Consider the following 24,621-nt stretch of genomic DNA (forward strand, 5'->3'; position numbering starts at 1 on the left):
GCCTCGCCCCCGGACCGGCGACCTGGCGAGACGCCGCACGCGGATCCGCGACCTTCCCCTGAGGACCGGACTCCGCGCATCCCGCACGGTCGGGATGGGACTCCCGCTCGGACCCACCCGGGAAGGAGCTCGGGGCCCGCTCGACGGCGGCCAGACCCCCGGCCCGACGGACGCGGAGCCGGGGCGACGCCGAGGTGTCCAGTTCCCGCGCGGAGCCTCAGACCGGCCGCGTCGGAGCCGAACCCGCACCGGACGCCCCGCCTGGGCCGCACCGCGTCTGCGCTGCCGCGGGCCGGGTGCGGGGTTGGCTCCGCTCCGGGCCGCGGGGGGAACCTCGCGGGGACCGTCTCAGGAGCGAGGCCCAGCCCTCCCGCGACAGGCGACACGGGACATAGGCCACCACCCCGTGGGGCACAGGGCGGTTCCCCGCGACTCCCCTGACTTGACCCGGTGGGGCGAGCCGGCCTGACCCCGCCGGAGAAGGACTCGGAGCTCGAGGACGTGGCCAAGGACCAGGCACAGGCCAGGCTTGTCGGTGCACACGAGCAGTGCGGGGACACTGCGGGGACAGTGCGGGGACATGAAAACCCACCGCGCTCTACCCGCCGTCGTCCTACATCTCTAAAGAGGAAGACGCGCTCATCCGAAACCCGTGTTCTGCGACAAACAGGAACGCATCGGTGGCGCAACTCAGGAAAAGGAATCCAGATTTTAGAAACGGTTTTATATAGAAACATTTTACAAAGACTTACAACCGGAGATCATCGTGTCACAGGAGAGAAGGAGGCAGACACAGGAAAGTGCTCACAGGGCGGACCGCGGTCCCCTCCAAAGTGCACGTCGGTTAGGGGCTGGCTGTGGCCAGACGACTTACAAAAGTTTTCTTAAAAGTCCATACAAACGTGTTTCTTTGGCTCCATCCTTCTCACAGACGAGTGCCGGAGCCACACAGGCCACCAGCCTTGCTCTACAATTGTGTAAAAATAACTCCAGGCACAACACGGTGAAGGAAGAATGCTCTACGGGACACGTTTTAGAGTCAATCAGATGATTTTACAACAAAACCTTCCCACGCGAGCGCTGTCTGCATCTCGTGGCCCAGCAGGAAGCGGCTCCCTCACATTCCAAGATACACATGGCAGGGGACAGCGGCGGGGACAGTGCTGGGACTCAGCTCAGGTCTCCCCTTCTGTGGGACTTTCGCTCCCAGGTCCTGCGGCCAGACCATCTGGCACGGGAAGCCCCGAGCGGTCACCGTGGTGCAGCCACAGCCTCGCCCCCCGGTGGCTCCGCGACAGCCACTTCTGTCAAGTGCTACATCGGCTGACCACGCCACCTCACCAGGAAAATAAAAAGACAAAGGTGCTCCCTAAACTTACAACCATAAACCCTATTTGGGAATGCTACTGAAGGACTCCATTCTTCCATATAAATGTAAATCCCTTCCAGTCTATAGGGTCCCTAAGAAAAACACTGGTTCCCAAACTCTCTTCTTCATACAGGAAGCAGAATTTGTATTTATAATGCGAATAAGATGTTAGAAAAAAGTAAATGAGCTACACCTGGACACGAATGAGCTTCAGGGGAAGATGAAGCATCCGAATTCTTGCACAGATAACAGATATTTGCTAAAGAATAAGTTAAATCCCTTGACTAACCGCTCTTACGTAAAATCTCATCCACTCATGAGAAACAGGGAGAGATCAGCGTTACCATTCCACGGGCTACATTTAAATGGAGCTTTTCTTTTCCTATTTTTCTTCCATCCTTAAATGTAAGGGAAATTAACCAGCTCACTTCCTCTGACCTAAGTTTCCTAAAATAGCTTTCAGCCCTCACAGCACAAGGGGGGAAACCAGAGAGAAGGGCCTCGCGGTCCACCGGGAGGCTGAAGCAGGAAAGCAGCGAGCGTGCAATCTAACCCCGTCCCGAGGGCAGCCCCAGCTCCGCTGTCTCACACAACGGATGTATTTGCTGGATTTTCATTCGTGACTTCTTTCTCATCAGCACCACAGGCGAAAAGCTTGTTGCCCAGAGTCTTCTGGGCGAATCGAAAATACATGATGTGGCCCATAGCCACAAAGGAGACTGAAATCAGCACGAGCAAGCCGAAAGCTTCGGGATTTGGAGCCAGGATGACCATGATGAAATGCAGAAGATCGAGAAGGTAGTTCATGGAGTTCTGAACTCCATTGATAATGCCTCGTTCAGACTCAATTACATTTTCTTGCAGCAGCTGTGTCACAGTTAAATCAAAGGACCAAAGACCTATAAATAAAATATATTTGTTAACAACTGAATTTTAATTCATAGCTTTACATTGCAGATTCACAGTCTGAAAATGCTGACATGCAAAATATACATTTATTCCTAGCACTGTGCATATATATATCATCATAGCCTTGTCTTTGAGAATTCTCTTCATCAATAAATACTGGTGTTAAGTAAGTGTTGATTCACTAAATTCTTCACCTGAAACTAAGATTACACTGTATGTTAATTAACTGGAATTTAAATAAAAACTTGAAAAATAAAAAATAAGATAAAAACACTGGGTTACTAGTATGGGTTATAGTGGTTTCAGGAAAGGATTTCTAGAGGCACAGTACAAAAATCAGTCTAATCTACAAACATTTTAATTCTATTTTACTGTGATTATTTATACAATAAAAGTAAAACTCTGAAATCAGAGACAATAAATCTGAATATAAGTATGAGTATTTTTAAAACTTAAAGTGAATGTACTAATATCTTCTTACGGTTAAAGTTTAAGGAGACTTTAATCCATTATTACGTTTACTGCTTGGGTTCTAAAGCCACTACAATAAAGCTGTCTTGCCTGAATATTAATTATCCTTGATAAAATAATGGGCTGCTTTGTATCACAAGATAAACACAGTTTCATTTCAAGAATGAATTCAGGCAGAGGTAATTCATCAGTGCTCTATTAATAATTACTTACATTTTGCCTTATAAGAAGTCTTTACATTGTGTTTCCTTTCAGAGCTACAAAATCCACTTGTCTGGCAAAGTATATTAGAAACACACATAAGCTAAAGGGACTTTCTGAAGGCTCTTTTTTTTCTAGCTTTTGTTTTTTAGACCAAAAACACTATCTTTTTTACTTCGTGCTATACAAATAGTCTCTAAATTATAGTTCCTTTGGTAGAGTTATTAGCAATATAAAGACTCTAAATTACTAAATGGCATTATAATTACTATAGCTCATATGTTTTTGAAAATTAAATTACATCAGGAGTAATATTTAAGATGTTCATTTATAACAAAGTGTCAAGCCCTTATGTTTTAAGACAGTATATGTACCTATACACATGCTATACTTTAAACTAAAAAATAAAAACTTTATAATTAAAGACTGGATCATACATAAGGATAAATAATGGATTTTGCTTAAATTAACACTCGGGGACTATTTCAGGTCATTTCTTGAAGAATTTTCTGAACCCGCATTGTAGAAAGACCCTGTAGCCCATCAACACACAGAGAGGACTTACCGATTCTAGCAGCAATGACGCCTGCGAACAGCAGGCTGACGGAGATTATGGGCACGGGCTTAGGACTCATCTGTGGGATGATATTTGCAGGGGCAGACCCGTTTGACACGTGTATTTCAGTTGTTAGGATGATTTCAGGTATTTTCGTAGGGCTCATTGTGGACAGTGGCTCCGTTTGAATGAACCTAGAACGGATATCTTCAAAAGGAGAAACAGACAAGTCCAAGGGGCTTCCAGGCATGAACACAGAGATGACACACAAGATCAAACAGGAAAGCTGTGCAAATCCTGAGATCAGACCAGTCCGAATCAGGCCACATTTTCTCCGGAGCCAAGTAAAAGCCACGGTTCCCATGATTCCAGTGATGGCAGAGGCTCCCATCAAAATACTGAGGAGAGACCCGCTCAGCCCCTGAGTGTAGGCGTACCCTGTGGTGATACAATCAAAGCCCAGCACAGTCATATAGAGGAAAGCGAGGCCCATGCCCGCCAGAAACACCGGCTGGTTGTAGTAAGAAACCCATCCGTCCCGGAAGGTGCGGAAGGGCTCCGCCATCTGAGAGGCGCAGCTGGGCTCTTGCTCGTCTTCAAGCTCATGGACAGCAGGGCTTTTCCCACCCATGAGATGAGTTCCCTCCAGGGATTTTGGCTCAGTTTCTGTTAATAAAAGACATCATGATAATATGTCAATATAATGTGTATTTTCTTTTGCTAATCTAAGAATTTCAGCCAAGGAACAATCTCCAAGTAGCATTTATGTTAAATAAACAGCACACAGATGATAACCCTCTCTCACATACGGTCGGTCTCCCTTTCCCCACCGACTCCCTTGGAATTTATACTCCCACCTAAGAAAACAAATTGTATTTCCACCAAAGTAAGTAATAAGAAAACCCATAAAATAAAAATACAGTAACTGTCTGGAAAACCATAGCATCTTATTTTCTGCGCCCCATAAGACTCCATTTGCCCAGAAACTGAACTTCCTCTCTCCTCCTGGGAAATGTCCACTTCAAGTCCACACTCCCTTCTACTGTCCTACAAATAGCTACGCAACGCCTCTCTTCACACTCTTAGGATTTTCTTATTCCCTTTTTTCCCTCCATTGTTCTTCCCATTCCTAGGGCTCAATTTTCCCAGCCGTCTCTCAATTAATTTCCCTTCATGTCTACTGCTCACATTAAGGAAAATGGCCAGGGGTCCCGTTCCAACCTGCTGAGATTCAATCCAGAATCATTCCTCGGGCCATCCAAAGCCTGGGTTTGATTCATATATTTAACTCCTTCAGCAGTAATAAACCTGATATAAATTCAACGTAATTTTGGTCTTCCCCAACGTTTAAGGTCTGAACACCAGAATAAAAGGAACGAATCACTGCGCTGAGCTTACCTTTCTGTAAATTCAGCTGTTTTAATTCAGCTTCCTCTACTTTAAGTGCAGCTTTCACAGCTAGAGCAGGTGTTTTCTGATAAACCTTCCAGAGCAGAAAGTACTCCACACACATGGACACCAAATTCCACCCCGAAATGAAGCCACAGCCAATGACTGCAGAGCCAAACGTCATAATCTGGCCAACAGCCATGGGGGCCAGGATGTTGGTTAACTGGTCAATTCTCCGGATTGTAGCATTCATATCTGCAGAGGCAGGTAAGAGAGGCAGGTAAGTGCGCAACCTGTCAAAGAGAGGCTGCCCACTCACATAACACAAACTCATGGTCCAAGTGCGTAGATGCCTAAAATGCAAATTTCCAAAATCATTCTGAGCAAACCATTTTGTTTGGAAACAATTTATTGTTTGGGACACGTCATTTTACGGTTGCCTCAAAAATCACGACTGCTTTGGGACTGAAAAAATTAGTTTAACATCTAGAATGGTGACTCTTCTTTCATTTTTTCAATAATTATTAAATGCCCATGAAGATCTAGGCACCAATTCTCTCACTATAAAGAACAAGAAGAATATTCTGCCGTGTCTTCCTGGAGTCTACCTTCCCCGGGGAGAAGAAAGAATAAATGAATGAGCATATATATTTGCAGCATGTCAGATGTTAAATATTAGGGTAAACAATAAAGCACAAAAAGGGCATAGAGGGTGCTCAAGGGAAAACAGAAATTTCAGTTTTAAACATGGCAGGGTCAGGAAAGGACTCACTGAAGAAAAGAGCAATATGGCAAAAACATGAAGCAGTGGGAAAAAGAGACAGTCGCGTAAATATTCGTGAATAGAGGATTCCAGACCAAGGAGGGTACAAAAGTCTGGGGCAGGAGGAGCTGCCCACAGTGTTAGAGGCTCAACAAGGTGGCTGGCAGGGCTGCAGCAGAGCGAGGGCGGGCAGAGGTCGGAGGGGCGGGCAGAGGACGGAGGGGCGGGCAGAGGTCGGAGGGGAGGGCAGAGGTCGGAGGGGAGGGCAGAGTGGCCCAATCACGCAGGGTCCTGTGAACGCACGGATGCGGACTTCGACGATGACTGCTGCGGGAAGCCCTTGGAAGCTGATGGACAGAGAGACGGCGCGGTCTGACTTCTGTTTTTAAAGGTTCATTTCCGCTTCTGTGGCGTGAAAAGACGGCAGCATGAGAGCAGGAGCTGCAGACAGGAGCAGAGGGAGAAGACAGGCCGAAGACGACGCGGCGCGCCCCAGGACAGCAATAACGGAGGGAGACGGGCGCGGGACATACTTCAAAGGTAGAACCGGAAAGACTCGTAAACTGATTAGATTTGGGGTGTGAGAAAGAGAGGACTTAAGGAGGACTCTAAAGTTTCTTGTTTACGTCCTGAGCAACCACCGGGAAGAAGCTGCCGCTTGCTGAGAAAGGAAAAACTTCAAAAGGGTCAGTTTTGGGGCAAAAGAACAAGTATTTCGTTTGGAAATTCTGACTTTCGCAGACCTACCGAGGGTCAAGAGGCCACAGCAAGTGGGCAGCCAAAGATGTCTGGACTTAAAGGAAGAAGTAGGTGGCCGATCTGGCAGTCATCGGCTGGCTGAGTTGGGGTTTTTAAAGGTTTTATTGATTTGTTTGTTTCAGAAAGAGAGAGCGCACACGAGCGAGGGGAGGAGCTGAGAGAAAGACAAGCTCCACGCTGAGCACAGAGCCTGACTCAGGGCTCGACCGCATGACCCTGAGATCATGACCTGAGAAAGAGTTCTTCACCGACTGAGCCACCAGGCGCCCCAGCTGGTTGAGTTTTAAAGCAGTGAGACTAGATGAGATCAGCCAAGGGACTGAGCGTAGATCCAGAAGAGACGAGATCTGAGAACCGAGTCTTGGGCATGTCAGTTTGGAGGTCAGGAAAATGAAGAGGAAGTAGGGAAAGAGGAGAAAATCCAGGACAGTACGACATCCCGGAAGCCACGGGCACCACTGGTTCTAAGGGGGGAATGAGGGGCAAGTGCTGCTGCAGTCAAGGAAGACGAGCGCGGAGAGCGGCTCTGGACTGGTCCCACGCAGGTCCTGGGGGCTTCGGGTAGAGCAGTGAGGGCAAATGCCTGACGCAAGCTTCAGAGACCAGCGCCAACCGCGGGGACACATGTATATTGTACTTCAGTGAGGGGCGCTCCCTGGACTCACGGCGTGAATGGTGGCCCTGGCATTACGGAGAGCAAAGCCCGACCGAGGAGCGGAACGAGAGCGGGTGAGAACAGACATCGTTTTCTTGAGTTTTGCTGAAAAGGAGAACAAAGAAATGGGGTGGTAGAGGTGCGGGGAGAAGTAAAACTGTTAAAAGCAAATGAACACTTTTGTTAGATGCCAAATTACTGTCCTTTAAGTTATGTCGATGGGCGCGATAGCAGGCGAGAAGGGACGGAGCCTGGACCGTCCTGCAGCCCAGCAGAAGGGCAGAGGCTTACGCTCGGACGCCAGCAGAACCGTCCTTGGGAGCAAGAGCGCAGACCCCGTCCACGGCTGCAGCAGGCGTGCCGGCGGGAGCTTGTATGACTTCTCATTTCTCCTATTTTCCCAGTGAAACACAGAGCGAGGGCATCACTGAAAGTGGGCATGGGAAGAGAGGTGCGGGGTGAAGAGCTGCGTGAGGGAGCGTGACACTAGTCCTTCCGGAAAGTGGGAGGAGCAAAGGACCACAGAACGCAGGACCGTCTCCGGCGGCACGAAAGGGCCAACTTGAACCCAATGGTCTCGAACTTGAAGCGAGGACGGTGAGCACAACTGCGCAGTTTCTCCGGCCGTGTTCCCCTGGGGAGGGTCGGATTTAGCCAGGATCTTACAAAAGAAAAGTGACAGGAGGAGGAGAGGCCAGCGGAACTGAGGGCACACGCTAGGAAGCGATCATGGGGGCTCCGAATGCCTGACCTCGGAATTCCAGCTGGTAAGGAAGGGACACAAGAGGAGTGGATTTAATGACATGTAGGTGGCAACCAGGCTGGAGTACTGTCGGGGGAGGGGTCCCAGAAGGAAGGAGCTGGAAAGACAGGAGGTGGCAATTCAAGTCGGGTATGCCCACGGTTAGGACGACAGAAGGGGAGGCTTGAGTGGTGATGACAAAGGCTACGACATGACCACAGGAACACAGAGCTAAGTCAGAGTGCAGGACAAGACGAAGTCGAGAGGAAGAGGGAAAGTCAAGAAAATGACCTATTTTCTTATCCTCTATCTGGCAGAGTAGATTGGGATTAATGAGACAAATCCTTATCAGTCACGCCGGGCACCTTAAGGGAAAAGCAATGCGTGACTAATAAGTGAGCTAACAGAAAATTGCCTTTACTCCTTCTCTAATTCTTCCTGGTCCTCAACTGCCTTCCGATTAGTCCTATGAGTGTATGAGGCTTCCGTGATAACAGGAGAACTTTGACACGGTTCACCCTACTCGAGAGGCAAAGGCAGTTTGCGCTGACCTCACCCGTGACCATTTTTTGCAGAGACCTCATAACTTCCATCTGCCCCCACCAGTGAACTTCCAGCGCCTGTGCTAACAGACACGTGTAGCACTGATTGAAATAACTCAATATTTTGATTCCAAAAATCAAGGATTAGGGAAAGCGTACACATGTTCTGAAAACCACAGAACAACAAAAAAATTAGTTTAATTACAATGATTTGCCATTCTGGCACTACCTCAGGTTTCGGGTGCTCCAGAAGCTTCCCAGTTCCACCAAATTCTATCTTTTATATTATGCTTAGGAAGCTGATAATGTTTACATGTAACGTAGCATCAGGAAGCAGCTTTTATCTCTCTGAAGCAGAATGAACTACATGATGGTTTTTGGAAACAACCTAATCATTTGACTGGTAACAGGCTAGGGAAGAATCAGTCCTCTGGATAAGCAAACATGTCCTTTTTGCAAATTTCTCTTTATTCTTCTGCAAACACACAATGTGTTCTCATTTAACTCCAATTTAACTGTTTTCAGCCACAGCTGAGGCACAGAATGCGACCGGAAGTAGCTCCTTGCTATTACAACAGAGTATATTCAGTCTCATGGGACGAGAGCCATAGCCAGACCCACCGGGGAGTAGCAGCCAGGACGTATGTCTACCTTAAACATGAGATCAGTTTTTAGTCAACAGAGCTCAAATAAGAAATGTAACTGCCACACGTGACCGAGCTCACCAGCAGATGTTTCTTTAGGATGGAGGACAAAGAAAACAAAAAACAAACAAACAAAAAAACACCTTAGAGGCATTAATAAAGAGTGGTTAACAAAGAAAATAGGGAAATAAAGTAGAGGAAAAAGTCTGGGAAGAGGAAATGAGTTTCAAGCAGGTTGGACAGGCTAAGGGTCATGGCACAGGAGAACGCTTTAATAAAACACTAAACCAAGTACCGAGGCAAATTAGTTAACTAACTAATTAATCAATGGTTTTAGGTAGGAAAACAATTCCTTTTCCGGAACTGTCCAAACTAGATGTTAACAGCTCTATTTTGGCTGGATGCCACCGAAATTCCAAAATTTCTTCATCTTCCCGGGAAAATGTCTCCTGTGTTTGTTGGTTTGTTTTTTTACCCTCGGTGATATGACTTCAAAGTAAAAACCTACTCTGAAATCCAGGGACACCGGGGTAGGGGAAGGGGCGCGATCAGCCCCAGCTCACAACCGCTCCTCTTCGGGCCACAGCCCTGCACAGACGTGCACGGACACACGAGGCACATGCGGGTTCGGCATCCCGGCCCCGTCCCCTGCTGGGGTTCCTCACAGTTTTCTGGGGACTTCAAAACTCGGCCGGCAGAAATGTCCGTGCTTCCCGGCTGCAGCAGATCTGTCTGTGCAGAGACGCCAGAGAACCCAGGCGCAGCGGGGTCCCCGGACGTGCACTTTCCCCTTCTCTGGTTTTCCTCTCTGTCTCCTTTCGGTCTGTCCTAGGACTCTGCCTTGTAGCAGAAATGGCCCCCAAATCCATGGTTAGACTCTTGCTGACCTTCTGAACTAGAAGTTTCTATCCTACTTGGAAGCATGGTTTTTAATTAAATTTTTTTTTAACAAAGGCTGATGTTGAAACTTGAAGAAAGACAACACAGAGGCATCCCTTCGCGAGGCTACCAACCTCCACTACCGGCTGGACGCAGAAAAGCGCCGCTTCCTAAAGCTGGGTCACGGCAGACCGAAGTTCAATAAGAGCTACTTCCTTCCTTAAACCCGAGAAATTCCAAAAGGCTAGAAAATGGACTCACTGGCCTAGATTCTCCCACTCTGCAATTATTCCTAATAATAAAGGGCAGCTGAGAAATGGACCTGATTTTGTTGTTGTCCAGGGACATCAAAAAGCCCACAAAGTTTTATGGAATCTTTGTTTTTTGTTATTTATTTATGTACGTATTTAGAACAAATTAAAGATTCTGAGTAACTTACACTTTATCCGAACTTTTTTTCCCCAGAGTATACAGACTTCACTGAGTCAAAATGAGTTAAGAAATTCAGATCAGGAGAAAGAAAATCACTTTATAAGCCAACTTTTTCTCCCAAGTATATTCTAACAGATATGTACGTGACCTATTTTCAAAACACACTTTTTTATACGCTTTGAATTTTAAACCATGGACATGTATGACATACTTAAAATAGTAGGTTAAATAGAGAAAGTAAATAACAAGGAAAAACAAACAAAAAAGGACATAGCCTTATCTAAAGTTCAGTGTAACAAAAAGAGGCATGGAACTATTTCCCATTAGTAAATGATTATAGGAAGGAAAAAGAAATCAATGAGAATCACTACTTCACCTCTAGGAGGAATGTCACGTAGCACACTCACACGTGCTAAATTCGTCCTCTTCAAACACCAGCCTCTCAAATCCCTGTGCTAGTTCTGTCTCGATTGTAACACTGCTACAACAAAGTGATGATTTTTTAAAAAGATTTTATTGACTTATTTGACAGAACGTGCAGGAGAGCACAATCAGAGGGAACAGGAAGAGAGGAAGACGGAGAGGGAGAAGCAGACCTCCCTGAGCAGGGAGCCCGATGCGACGCGGGGCTCAAACCCAGGACCCAGGGACCACAAAGTGATGATTTAAGCAAATGCCTCTCTTTCTTCGTTTGGACCTTCCATAGATTTCGCTTCCTTTCTGTCACCACCTTCTTGCCTTTTTCCAGCCACATGACCCAAAGTTGCTTGTTACCCCCAACACCTCATCTCGCCTTCTGTGTCCTGGGATAAGCCATTTAAATCATCAGCCACGGCTTTCTAGTCCGTCAGGATGGTTGGGCAACAGGTTTATGACACCCACTGTCTCAGTGAGCAGCAGAACTGATTCAGCTGAAATGATCAGCAGATAGACATACCCCTCCTCCTTCACCCTGTGCAATTATCAGTCCAGTGGGTATCTGTGGGGGGGCAGGTAGAGAAGACTGAGCGAGGGGAGTTATTCTGCGCCCAGGTAATATGGACGTGATAGGACATGCTGCTTCCGAAGCGCTCTTTCACCTTTCTCTGGCCCCTTGTACACGTTTCCAATAGACAGCTAAGACTGTAAGCGTCTTAGAAACCATATTCTGGCCTTAATGTTGTTAGAATTTATAACAGCAATTACGTTGTATATCACATGTAATGTAATAAAAGTTATAGACTGTAACTTTAAAGTTGAAGGAATTAACTGTTAGAGTCTCTTTTAGGACTAAGGCATTTCCAATTGCTTTAGAGAAGAATAAAATCCATACTGACCAGTTAGCACTGGTAATAATATCCACAGTGTGACTGATATAATTTCACAGCAGATTTTCACTGTTCTAGGTACTAAGTAAAGAGACCGTGAGCAGAATTTAAAAGAAAGAGCTAAAGGAGTGTTCTTCTACTTGCCAGGTTTGCGTGGAATAAAAGATAAGTTTGCTGTCTCATAAAGTAACTTGCTAAAGTGAGATAAGTCACTGCCCTGAGACTGATATGGTGACATAACACAAAGACTCGTTTTCAATTTATCCTTCTTTAAAAACACTCAGAAGAGGAGTGTGTGGGGGGCTCAGTCAGTTAAGCTGCAACTCTTGGTTTCAGAGCAGGTCAAGATCTCAGGGTCATGGGACTGAGCCCGGCACCAGGCTCTGTACTCAGCGTGGAGTCTGCTTGAGGTTTTCTCCCGCTCCCTGTGCTCACTCTCTCTCTCTCTTTCTCAGTCAAGTAAATAAATATTTTCTAAAAATGCCCAGAAGAAAGGTTTAGCTTCATTCACAACCTCTGACTTAAAGTGAATCCTCATATAACCCACTTAGTTAAAAGAGATCACCAGATTACCTGCTAATTTGCTTCTGTCCCCTCCTGCAACAACGACAATCCAGTCCCTCTGGATGGTGATGGCAGTGGCAGTGCTGGCCAAATTGGCAATATTGGCAATAGTGATGATCAAGATGTAGCAGGAAGTCTGAGGAGTCACCAGAGAAAGTGGGGGTAAAGGGTCAGCGTGAACACACTCTACCTACCTCACTGGAGTTTAAATGTTCTTTGGTGGCATAATAACAAAATTTTAACTTCATTTCACAAAATTTTAAGAAATCATTTTACTTTGTCGACATGATATGTTAAGGTACCAGTGGTCGAGTTAAAGGGCATAATATCTTCCTAATCTGTATCATCTATAAAACACATCATACAAAAGTTGTAAAAGTCATACATACTTTCAGGTGACGTAGTTACCATAATAAGGGTTAACAAGGGGGTAAGGTTGGAATTTCTCCCCAGAATATCTCTTTTGGAAAAACCACTGAAGGGGAAGTGAGAGGACCCATATTTAAGTCAGAGTTCTGATGCGGGCTAGTTGCATGACAATGGGTAATCAACTAACATCACTTTGCCTCAACTTATTCATTAACAAAATAAAGGGAACACACTAGAAGATTTCGATTGTCCCGCCTGGCCTTGAAGCTGGACGCTGGACGATATCAGACTAAGTATTTAAGACGATTCAAGAGTGACATCTAATCCACTATTTCCCACCTCCTCCTCAGGTCTTTCTCCTTTTTTCATCAAGCTCACTGAGAACCTCGTGTAAGAAGTTACCGAGCTCATGACCCCAAACACAAACACCCATTATTACCAGAGGAACACAATCACGACACACTGTTAGGTATATGGGTAACATTTCTTAGATATTGTGAACAAATTACAATACTAGAGAGCTGAAAACTAACAACTGAATTACATAATAAACTCTTAGAAATGCCATCAAAAAACAATTGAAAAAGTTAAAACTCAAACAATAGCAAAAAAAACAAACAGAAACAAAACATAGTAACTGTAGGGGATATTAAAGTGGACACAGAGACCAACAGTGTCTTTGTAAAAAGATATTCCCTAGTCTCAAATGGTTTTCATTTTTTACCACTACGAGATGTTCTATTTTCTGCCATTAGGAATCCCACTGGGAACTTACAAGAACCCATCCATGGTACATGGTCAGAAGGTCGTTTTTATGTAAGAAAACCATCATCAGAATGATCCCGCACAGGATGACCGAAACATTCTGTACCACCAGCGAAGTCTGAGCCACTGCACAGAAGGAGAGACAAAGCATTCACTACACCACAACATCTTGGGGGCCGTTTTTGTCCACATACCCCTGTTCTACTACATTCATGCATATGCAAATTATTGTAAGGAAATAAACATTCCTGAAGTGAATCCTGAATGAACTATTTCCAGTAGGCCACACCATATCACATCAGGCCAGCAAAACTTGCAGAAAGAATGAAGTATTCACCATTTTTCCTGTTAGTTGAAGTCTTTCATAATGACCACAATTTCATCTAGTGTATTCTCTTGACGGTTTACTGTCATAAGCAGAACCACATTACACAGACAAGCTCCATCTTTCAGCGCTTTGTTGCTTAGGCTAAAACAAGAAACCATAGGAAGTGACAGAAGAGGTCAAGGAAGAAGTCACAGCATCCATAACTTCCTCCAGGGTATGCGGAATCTGATACGATCAGATGGTCTAGATGAATAGGAAAGACATAAAAATTTGCCAGGAATGAAGACTAGCAGTGCGGTCCTCTGGGCATTCTATTGCTACATGCCGGGCTATGAAACCCCAAGCTACACCTTCCTTCACAGAAAATGCCAACTTCCTTAGAGTGAGACGCCCACGCAGACAAAGTACTGGAGTGAGGACATCCGTGTACCAAGTAAGGACACGGTCTTATCCGTAGTCTCTTCTCTGCCATGTACCAGGAAAGGTGATCTAGGGGAAGATACATAAGGTCTCTCATGTCTATGCGCTGAGGATAAGAAGCCATTCCTGCCTTCTTTACTTCTCAAGGTCATTATTATGCTCAAATAAAATACTCATGAAAGTACTTTGAAAAATACAGAGTTGTGTGTATGCGAGGTATAATTATAGCTCTTGTCTTCAAGGGCAGCGAAGCTCATTCTGGCTCGGAAAGTCATATAAAGGCCTAAACTGCTTTCTGAAATTAGTTTGGGATGAAATCCCAACATAGAACTCATTCTTTCATTGTACAAGGACTAACTGTCAACTACATGAAGTCCTTTTAGTTTTTAGGAGCCCACAGACCAGAGGAAGGAAAGATATGTGAACAGGTAATTGTAAGAGTGTTAAGTACAACAGCTGAGGTACAGACAGAGTCTTCTGGGAGCACAGAGGAAGAAAGGATTAACTCAGCCTAGAAAGATCAGAGATTTTCATGGAAGGTGACCCAGGAGCTGATTTCATGGGATGAATGGGAGACTGCTACCCCACCACACTTTTTCACCCAACTCAACATTCCCAACCTAGATTTTCAGTGTTTGACAACTGTTAAGGTTAAAAGGTCTCGATGTATAATATTCCTACGTTCCTATAAACAATGATGGAAGCAACTAGGAATGTTTTTCTAGCACACAAAACTTCACTTTATCTGCGTTTTGGTAGATCCGTTCTCAAGACAGAAAAATGTCATCTTGACCATTTCACTAATAGCATCAAGTCCTAGAATTTGATGATCCAAATTGCTTTCTGCACAGGGCCAGTCACCCTGCACTGAAAGAAACTAATACCTCAATCTGTCTCCAATGTCTAAAACAGACAAGGCCAGGTCGTGGATTACCAAGTGCATAATTTGGGAAAATTCTACCCTGACTTCTTATTTTACAGTGCCCTTATATTCTGCACAACTGAACTGTTCAGTTTCTCTCTTTGAAAATTGCATTAATGTTCTAGAATAAATGTCAACATATTATCATTTCTTATCTTTTTATCAAAAGTTTATAATTCAGCTCTTCACGATGCAGACTCAGGCACACTTACTTAAATCTATAGTTGTTGAGTCCCTACACAAGCCACTGTGTCAAACACTGTAACCCAGAGGACAGATGTTAAAGCTGTCCCAGCAACATCACACTAGCAGACTTCAGTGCACATCATGGTTAGAAAGAATGTCAGAGTTGAGCAAACTTTTAATGTTTAACACGGTTCTCAGAAAAGAGCTATGGCGTTAATTATTAACATCTGGAATTTACGAACTGCCAAAGATCTAAAAAAAAAAAATCAATAAGCTTAATATCCTGGCATTCTGATTTCGTGCAGGGGCCCCAGGACCCTGCAGGCAGAAGAGCTGCCATGCAGCATCCTATCCCTCAGGGGTGCCAGGCCACATGCCCTGGGTGAGTCCCAGGGGTTTCCAGGCCCCGAGAATACAAAGCCTTAGTCAACCGGTACTCACCTCTGAGTCTGGCATTCTTATCCACCCAATCACCAATGATGGCTCCGAGGACCAGAACAGACCCTGCCACCACCAGCCCGTAGACCGCAGTCAAGAGGAGGCTGTTTCCATAGAGCTCTACCAAGAACACAGACACGGCAAAGTGCCACATCCGGTCTCCCTTCAATGAAAAAAGAGAAAATGTTTTGATGAAATTATTTTTATTTTCTAGTCAATTATAGAGAGGAAGTTGCTTCCTTATCCAAAAGGTACTTCTAGGCTATACCATGAGATGTTCAAAGACAACAACTCCTCTACGAATTGAACATGGGTCAGGTGGTAAAACCATCCATCGTAGCCCAGTGGAAAGTATTCTGGCCCATTTAGTAAGTAAACCCAGAAAGGTATGATATCAATGAGACACACACACTCCTTATCACTCTAGAAAAAATGTACCTTCCATACCAAAGGAGGCTTTTAGAGACAAAACTTGTTCCCTTTCAGGTCAGGTTTCCCCCCGGGCCTGGAACAGACCTATGCTGATTTGGGAGGCATAAAGTAGTTTGATATTGAGCTGGAATGAAACCACGGTCTAGATCACAAATATTCATACGCCTTGAATGTCAAGAAAAAGCCAATTCCCCAATTTGTAAACTGGTAAGAATGAACCATATGATCTTTAAAGTTTCTTTTACCTCCAACATTCTAAAATATGTGTTCTATTTCACAAATGAATTTCAAAGTCAAAAACCAGCAAAGGCTCAGAAACGTGAAATTAACATGGGCAAATTCTGGCATCACATTTACAAAAATGTCAAAAATAAATGCATAAGCAGCTTTACATTTCAACATTTTAATACAGATGGGTTTCGAAAGGGGGAAAAAACTACTTATTTTTTCACTCCAGACTATAAATTTTGGAATTCAACACTGGAAAATGTAGAAAAACAAAACCTTTATATGAGTCAGGTAAATTACTAGGTAAGAAACCTATAGTGGACCTTATTATGAGAATTTTGGCTCCACCTTTGACCTCTGAGTTAACATAAAACAGGACAGCAATGTTCTATTATAATTTAACCCTGGAAATCACTACCAGAAACAAAATTCCCAGGACAGGCTCCCCATGGATTTGACCCTATGTGTAAGTGCTGAGTCCTGGTTCTTTCCAAAGTCTCTTAACATCTGTTTGATAAATTTGATGTATCAGGAGCAAAATATTATTCAGGTCTATCAAATGATTTAAAAATTTTAATAAAGCCAAAACAACAATCTCATGCATTCAACATTTAAAACGGATGCACATTACACGACAGCAATCATGTGGACCAGGATTTCTCTGTGGGGGTGATTTTAACGCTCTGCCACCAGGGAGAGAAACCCTGATGTAGGGAATCATGAACATTCGAGGGGCAATTCGAGGGGCACCTGCCTTCAGCTCTGATCATGATGCCAGGGTCCTGGGATTGAGTCCCCACATGCTCAGCGGGGGTCTGCTCCTCCCCCTGCTTACACACACACACACACACACACACACACACAGTCTCTCTTGCTATCTCTCTCTTTCTGTCAAATAAGTAAATAAAATCATAAAAAAAAAATGCAATTCAAACTTGACATAACATCAGGCCCTCGGTGGATGGGGCGGGTATGGTCAAGTAAATGTTAAAACAAGCACTGCAGGAAACCCACGGGAGCTCTAGAACGGTGTGCACTCTCGCACACCTCAGCCGCGTGCAGGGCCCAGGGCAGACACTGTGGAATCCACAAAGGAGTAGACATGCCGTGAATCCCAGCTGTGAACGAGTAAATGCAGGAGTGGCCGAACCGAGACGGATTTACCAATCGCACTGTTCTGCTACACGAGATTTGTTGCCAGAATGTTCAAAAGTTCAAGGATTCATCAGTATCGTAATTACTATTTCTGACACAGCTTGTATTCACTTTGATAATAGAAAGTTTCTCCACTTAAATTAAGTAGGATTTATTAAAGTTTCAAATACTGTTGTACTAAATTATTAAAAATGTATGATACACACACAATTTGTCTGAAACCCATAAAAGGACAAGTTTATATTAAGATAAAGATGTCAATAAGAAAAACTGTTTTCTTAATCTTCAAGAGAAGAAGCAAATTTAGACTAAATCAGAACACAATGGCATGGGGAGACTTAGTGCCCCCACAAGTAAAGAATAAAGAGTAAGCAGAGTACCTCCCTCCTTTACCTTAATCCCCATGCCTCTGAAGAGCTCCCAAGGAAAAGACAAAAAACACAGAAATGCCCTTACTGACAGGTTGCCTCTGTGGGTGAGTTTCCCCCTTCTCAACATAAAGAATGAAAATTATTACTCTATTTCTATTGTCTTTCTTTCTTTCTTTTCTTTCTTCCTTTTTTTCTTAACTGCTATTTTTTACCCCCAAAACATATAAATGCCCTTAATGACAGGCTGTCTCCATGAGTGAATTTCCTCCTTCTCCACACAAAGAATGAAAAATATTACTCAATTACGTCTTTCTTTCCTTTCTTTCCTTCCTTCCTTCTTTCCTCTCTTTCTTGTTTTTTAAGTCCTATTTTTTTACCCAAAACATTTGTTTTAGATTCCTCTACAGTGGGCCGTCAAAACAAGTGCTACTAAAAGAAAATTTTCTTTCTTGTTTATCCTTGTATGGTATGACACCTCCTTGACGGAGAGGCACAAAATTGCCCCCGTTACCCCAATTCCTAAAGAGTTTAGGCTTTAAGTGGCAACAGCTCCCATGCTCACAAAGCCCAAGAATCAGGCAAAGTCTAAGTAAATGTTGACCAAGTGCGATTTCAAGCCCACCCATTCCTTCCTTACATCCATTTCCTGCCTCCTATGTGCTCTCCCTGTACTTTGATGATTCGTTTACATGTCCATCTGCCCCCAGCTGACTGCGGGCCCGAGGCCAACTGAGTATCCAGGAACCAGTGGCCACAGCCAGTAACCCACTCGCTACTTACTGAGTGGCTACCGGACACCCAGTACTCCTGCAGGCACTAGAAACTCAGCGGTACCTAAAAGCCAAGGTCTGTATGTTCACACGGCTGGCATCTCAGGGAGCAGAGACCTAAAGCAAACCTAGAACAGTTCAGGGAGTATAAACGCTGTGAGGAAACAGCGGGAGCAGGAAAGTGGCATTCTGCGTTCAACAGAGCCTTCTCTGAGCAGAGACCTGAAGGAAATGAGAGCCGGAGCCGCGCCGACACCCGGGATCTGAACAGAGACAGTCCGCAGCATGAATGACGAGGGAGCGGACGGCAAGCTGAGGACGGGGCAGAAGCTGATACCCCAACCTCCCCATCCCCCCATGGGACATAGGTGACATTCCTCTTGCACTCCTGGCTGCCCTAAGGCTAAGAAAAGGAAAAACAAATCGTTAACTTGTAGAGATCACAAGCCTGCAAGACCCCAGTCTCCCTCAGTTTACAAATGTCTCCTCGATCTACGAGAACAAAGCATTTCCATCAATGGCCCAGCTTCCAGAAGGAAAGTCAGACACAATTAACTGCCCTGATAACCTGCAGCCCAAGCGGGCAGAGTGAACTGTTCCTCGAGGAGGCTCCCAACCATCTTACTGGTAATGTCTTTCTAGAGGGAAAAACAACCTTAACTTGACAATGGCAAGGCTTCTGTATACTTTGTGGGCCCTCTTCAGCATGTGAAAGCTCTTTTAACGCCCCGAACTCCCAAGGATATCATCAGTCACCCTTCACAAACCCAGGGCATCCTGCCCATGGGTCTTCTGCTTTAATAAACCACCATTTTGTACTAAAGATGTCTCGAGAAATCTTCTTGGCTGTCAGCTCTGGACTCCACCTCTCTAAACCTCACCTGTATTCCATAACCCCATCATGATGACATAAGATGTAAGCAACTGGCCCCCCTTTTCCACTGCCTTACACTGTTGGTCACCTTTTTGTGACCAGACACATTTTTTGAAGCCCAAACTAAATCACATTTTAAGCTCCTCGACAACAGATCCACTTGTCACAGTAGTTTGTATTTTGAGAGTATAGAGTAAAATATATTGATCTACTGGCAGACAAATAAAAAGCAATCAACCCCACATAAATCTAACCTTCTATGCTAACACTTCTGTATTCAGTGTATAGGAAACCATGATTTGGCAGCTTGCAGGCGAATGGATGGATAGATATGCGTATATGACATACACATACATAAGCACATATATTTTGCTCTAATAAAATCAACCAGTGTCAAACAGGAGACAAAACGCAAAAGGCAGAACATCTAGAGTTAGCGAGCATTCCTCTTTTGCACTTTTTTGCAACAAGAAGTAAAACTCCACTAAATCTTGTATGGTTGTAATTCCTGGGTTTTTTGTTTCTATTTTTTAATCCAATATTCCTCAAGAATTCCCTTTGCTCAACTTAATGTAAGACTGGGGTGTCTGTCACTTTTCTTGTAGGACTCTTAATGAACATGACAAACAGTTCCTCCCAGAACATCTAGAGCTCCACCCTTTTGGCAAATCTGACCTCCCAATCTAGCAACAAGGTCACATAAACATGAAGCGAGGTAATGAGTGTTTGGCAGTGAGGCAGTGAGGCGCCTCCGTCTTCGAAGAGACAGGTCCAGACCACAAGACGACAATTTCAGATACTATCTCCACCACCTGTTTCTGGTTTTTAAAATACTTAATACTTAGTAAATTAAATGGAAGAAGAAACTATTGATTTACATATAATTAAGAGTAGTTTCACTAGTTTCTACTTAGAATCATCAGCTGTTGGAAACAAAACAAATTCAGTTTGTTTATGTGTATTTGCAGAGTCACCCCCGCCTAAGCCTCTGGGGAGATAGGAGCTGGCCTTTCTAAAAAGCCAAAGCCATCTTTGAACTGCTGTTTCTTAAAGAGCCGATAACCAAGCTTAATAATTTCCCAAGAGCATGGGTACACATTTCCTCTTAGAATAGTCTGCATTCGTGTCTTACGAAGATCCAACAGAATGATCCAACAGATCCAATGATCCAGTTAAAAAGAAAATAACATTCACAAAATTTACCCTAAAAATTCCTTCTTATTTATGATTTTTTAAAATCAGATATTACATAGGAAGCATAAACAGAATTTACTCAGATACTGCTTTTCAACAGTAAGAACAATTGTTGAAAGATTCTAACCATTAATTAAACACACATCCAGCATCCTTTTGGGTTTACTCTTTTTTGGGGTGTGGATGAAGGAATCCAGGCCTACAGAAACACAGGCACTCTTCTAGGACCACATAGGAAATCAGAAGGAGAATTATAAATCATCTGCAAATTTTCTTTGGATGATGGTTTTTAAAAGAGCCTGAGATGCCAAACGCGTTCCTGCATCTGCTAATGGATAACATTTTTAAAGCCGAGAATTCTTATCACTCAGATATTTGTTCTTGGGGTTAATTATATTTAAATTAATCTCAGAATGATATTTTTAGCCTAAGGCAGCCATTCCGCTCTTCTACGTATTTTCATTGTGCGATATGCTGGAACTTATCATTTTAACGAAAGAAGAAAACGGAGAAATACCTTCAAATGTGACATGGGAGATACATGAGACATCACCCATGCTTCGTAGCAAATTTTACCATTTCCTAAGCCTAGTAACGCAAACTCTATTGACAAGCGTTGCAAATATTCCTGTCTTGTCATTTCATCTTGGGTAGCTGTTCATCGGCACCAAGTGGGGTACTTCAATGCATAACTCACACGGACGGGAAAGTATCTGGTGAAAATAACTTTTTCACTGAAACTTGGGTGTTTGGCGGCTTTATTTCTTCAGCTGCACGAAAAACCTGGAAGACGGTTGAGTAAAACTGGGCCGCGTGGAAGGAAACGAGAGGTTACGCAAGCAGGTGGTGGGCGCAAGCGTCCGCGTCGCTTACCCAAGTGGACAGCGAGTGGCCCAGGTAGAGAAGGAACTTGGCCGAGCTCAGGTACTGCGCCACGGGGCCTGCGGAGACACGGAGGGCGCGGGAAGGAGCGTTCAGTCGGCGCGGGGAGGGGGACCCACTGCGTTCTGCGTCCTTGAACACGACCACGAAACGTCGGTTGCGGGGCAGTGTGTCCCGCACGGAGCCCGCGCGGTTCGTGCACCCGCCCCGCAGCTGCCCGCGCCCCGGTCTGCCCCGCCGAGCCTCCCGCACAGTCGCGGTCCCGGACTCCGTCTTTCTTCCCCGCGACAGTCCGCACCGCCCGTCCGCTCCCGACGGCCCCGGCCCCGGCCTCTGCCCCTGCCCCTGCCCGCGCCCCCGACCCCGCGCCTCTGCCCCGGCCTCTGCCCCTGCCCCTGCCCGCGCCCCCGACCCCGACCCCGCGCCTCTGCCCCGGCCTCTGCCCGCGCCCCCGACCCCGCGCCTCTGCCCCGGCCTCTGCCCCTGCCCCTGCCCGCGCCCCCGCGCCCGCGCCTGCTCACCGCAGCATCCTGCCCCGCGGGGCTCCGCTCGGGCCTTGCTCATGACGCCGCCGCCGCCGCGCTCCGAGGGGCCGGGACCGGGGGGCCGGGACACAGCAGCTCGCGGGGACGCTCGGCGACAGCGCGCAGGCGGAGAGGGGCGGCCGGGTCCTCCGCGTCTCCTTCCAACTTAGCTAGCACTGTAGCTGAAGTCGGAAAGCCCGGCCTCGCGCGGCGCTCCGGGACCCCGCGCCGCCGCGGCCGCCGCCGCCCGCCGCGCGCACTTATACGGGCCGGGGCGGGGCTCCCGCGGGCCGCCCCCCGCGCCCCCCGCCCCCCGCGCCCCGCCCCGCCCCGCCCCGCCCCGCCCCCAGCCCCGCCCCGGAGGAGCCGTCTGCCCGCCCGCCGCGCGCCGACCCCGGGGCGCACCCCCCGCGCCGCCTGTGCGCCCTCGGGCCGGGAGCCCCCGGGAACCCGCCGCGGCGGAGGGTCGGGAAGGCCGCGGGAGGCGGGACGGAACCGCGGAGCCGGACCCGCAGGGCCGCAGGGCCAGGCCCGGAGCCGCGCGAGCCGGCAGGTGCGGCCGGGAGGCTCGTGGCGAGGCGGCCGGCCGCGGGGTCCCGGGCAGAGCGCCCGCCGGGGCTGGGGCCGGGGGTCGTCCCTGCTTCAAGGACCGGGTTTGTAACGTGGGAGTCTGGACGCGGGACGCTGGGGACGGCCTCCCCGCTCTTCCCTCCGGCCGCCCGCACCGGGAACGCCAGTGCGTCCCGGCGCTGCGCCGCGGAGCTGCTCCGAGGGGACCGGACGCAGGAAGGGGCGCCGGGGTCAGAGCTGAGCCGCCGCCGCGAGCAGAGGGAGGCGCGGAAAGTGACGCCGCGCAGGGTGTTGGGGACCCACTCCCCGCCCAGCACCGGGTCCCCAGATCCCCCCCGGAGGTGCGGCAAGGTGCAGCCGCTGCGGACCCTTCCTTCCCATCCTTCCGTCTTGCTCGTCACCTTCACTCCGCCCCCACCCCTGCCTCCCTTCCCCACCTGTCCCCGGAGCGCCGCCGCGTCGGACAGGCCGCTTCCAGCAATACCGGTTGTCCCAGTTGTGGCCCGGGTCCGCACCTGTCCAGATAAGGCCATCCAGGGGCCTCCTGAAGTGGCGGGCGAATGACCTAACGAACATCATCGGGCTAAGCCTCCCGTGAACTCTGCCTTTTCCCCTCAGTGCGAAGCCCCCGGGCACAGCAGCCCCTCCTGCCAGCCCATGACCTTACCCTCCTCAATCTTGCCAAAGCCCCGGGAGTGGATCCTACACCCTGACACTCCAGCCAGATTCCACACCCTGAGCCCAGGCCGGACTGACACCCCCAGGGAAGGAGACTCGGATAAGTACAAGCCCAGTATCTGCACCATCAGAGTCGGGAGCCTCCCGGGCCCGCCAGCGGGCGGGGCGCCGCGGGACTCGTTGGGATGTGGTCTGGAGGGCAGAGATACGGGCTTTACAGTTGAGCTTCTTTCTGCTGCTAACTGCTCCTGGGTTTTCCCCTCTTTTAAAGCCCCCCCCCTTTTTTTATCCGCAGGACTTTAAAGCCCTTTGTCTTTACTCCAAGAGAAGTTTCGGTTTGTCTTCTAAAGTTGGAGAATAGGATCATGCAGCCACAAATTAACAGGGATCCGGAGGAGGGAGCTGGCCCACTGACCCCTGCACCTGATGGCCAGGGCTTACTGGAGATGAATTTTGTTGATAAGCTCCTCAAGCAAGGCAAAAAAGCTAATGACATTTCGCACGTTTGCCACCGCGTCTCTCAGCAGCAAGGACCTCCAAGTGCATTAAATTAATTTCCACGTGCAGAAGAGAAGCGCTGTGCTGTTCCCAGCGTCCAAATGGCATAAAGGAGGTCCCGTCGCTTTAAAAAAAAAAAAAAAAATTGCTTCTGGTTGACACTGGCTGAGAGGTATTTGTGGGAACAGTAGCTAAGTCCATGTACACCTCAAAACGTGACATGGAGACTTTCCTGTTGTCATCAAGGACAGCCCAGAAGCCCAAACCCAGAGAACGAAAAGAAAACCGAACAGACAGGAGACTGCAGTGAAGCACGTAAGAAAGATGGTCTGAAAACGAAATCGGCAAGATCCGCGGCACGAAAGCCGGCGAGGTGTTTGAGCTTGGCAGGGAAATCCTAGGTCCTTATTAATGGAAACAGTCAGGATATATTAGTTAAGGCTCATGGGAAAAAAAGGAATTGAAAATGAAAATGGAATAGAAGTCCTCAAAACATGTACAAAATGCATAATGACAGTAATCTCCTGGCCTTGACATTGAAGATCATAAAGCACAGCTTAAATCACATCCCGACAGGCTACTCTTCCTTCCAAGGAATTATTTGAGTGGCCGAAAATTAAAATTTCTCTCAAAAATATGTATTTCTTCCAGAACTCAGAAACACAATTTCTCTATCAATGTAATAACTAAGCAAGCCATGCAAATTTTAAATCAGTTTACAAAGACACAGATGCCCTAAGAACCATTTTCTAGCTCATTTTCAAAGTTTTAAGTTTGTGAATAGGTTAACTTTTTATAAATTCCAGTAGAATAAAAAGTATATTCTAATTTTAAA

General features: G+C 46.7%; 1 protein-coding gene and 1 long non-coding RNA gene across 3 annotated transcripts; one reads left to right on the plus strand and one right to left on the minus strand.

Annotated features, from left to right (window-relative positions):
- Window positions 1–709: 709 nt before the first annotated feature.
- SLC40A1 (solute carrier family 40 member 1) lies at window positions 710–23,527 on the minus strand. 2 transcript variants are annotated; one of them, XM_032354158.1, is made up of 9 exons: window positions 23,278–23,527; window positions 23,048–23,125; window positions 21,508–21,575; window positions 15,614–15,773; window positions 13,327–13,442; window positions 12,192–12,318; window positions 4,905–5,150; window positions 3,516–4,172; window positions 710–2,268 (listed from the first exon to the last, which is right to left on the minus strand). In XM_032354158.1, the coding sequence occupies exons 1-9, from the start codon at window positions 23,414–23,416 to the stop codon at window positions 1,955–1,957; spliced, it is 1,905 nt and encodes a 634-aa protein (XP_032210049.1). In that variant the 5' UTR covers window positions 23,417–23,527; the 3' UTR covers window positions 710–1,954. The 2 variants fall into 2 exon arrangements, with proteins under 2 accessions (XP_032210049.1, XP_032210048.1); XM_032354157.1 differs by lacking the exons at window positions 23,048–23,125; window positions 23,278–23,527 and adding an exon at window positions 22,038–22,292.
- LOC116596939 lies at window positions 22,419–24,621 on the plus strand. Its single transcript, XR_004288369.1, has 2 exons — window positions 22,419–22,961; window positions 23,584–24,621. It is a non-coding gene; the product is annotated as an uncharacterized LOC116596939 (long non-coding RNA).

Source organism: Mustela erminea, chromosome 8, assembly GCF_009829155.1.
Source record: "Mustela erminea isolate mMusErm1 chromosome 8, mMusErm1.Pri, whole genome shotgun sequence".
Lineage (NCBI taxonomy): Eukaryota > Metazoa > Chordata > Mammalia > Carnivora > Mustelidae > Mustela > Mustela erminea.

Coding starts and splice junctions, on each gene's coding strand:
- SLC40A1 (XM_032354158.1), bottom strand. CDS start 23,416: ATGGTGCAGATACTGGGCTTGTACTTATCCGAGTCTCCTTCCCTGGGG. Junction 5,151..12,191: donor GGACAGAAGCAAATTAGCAG/GTAATCTGGTGA, acceptor CTGCCTCTGCAG/ATATGAATGCTACAATCCGG. Junction 2,269..3,515: donor CGTCATTGCTGCTAGAATCG/GTAAGTCCTCTC, acceptor TTTTATTTATAG/GTCTTTGGTCCTTTGATTTA.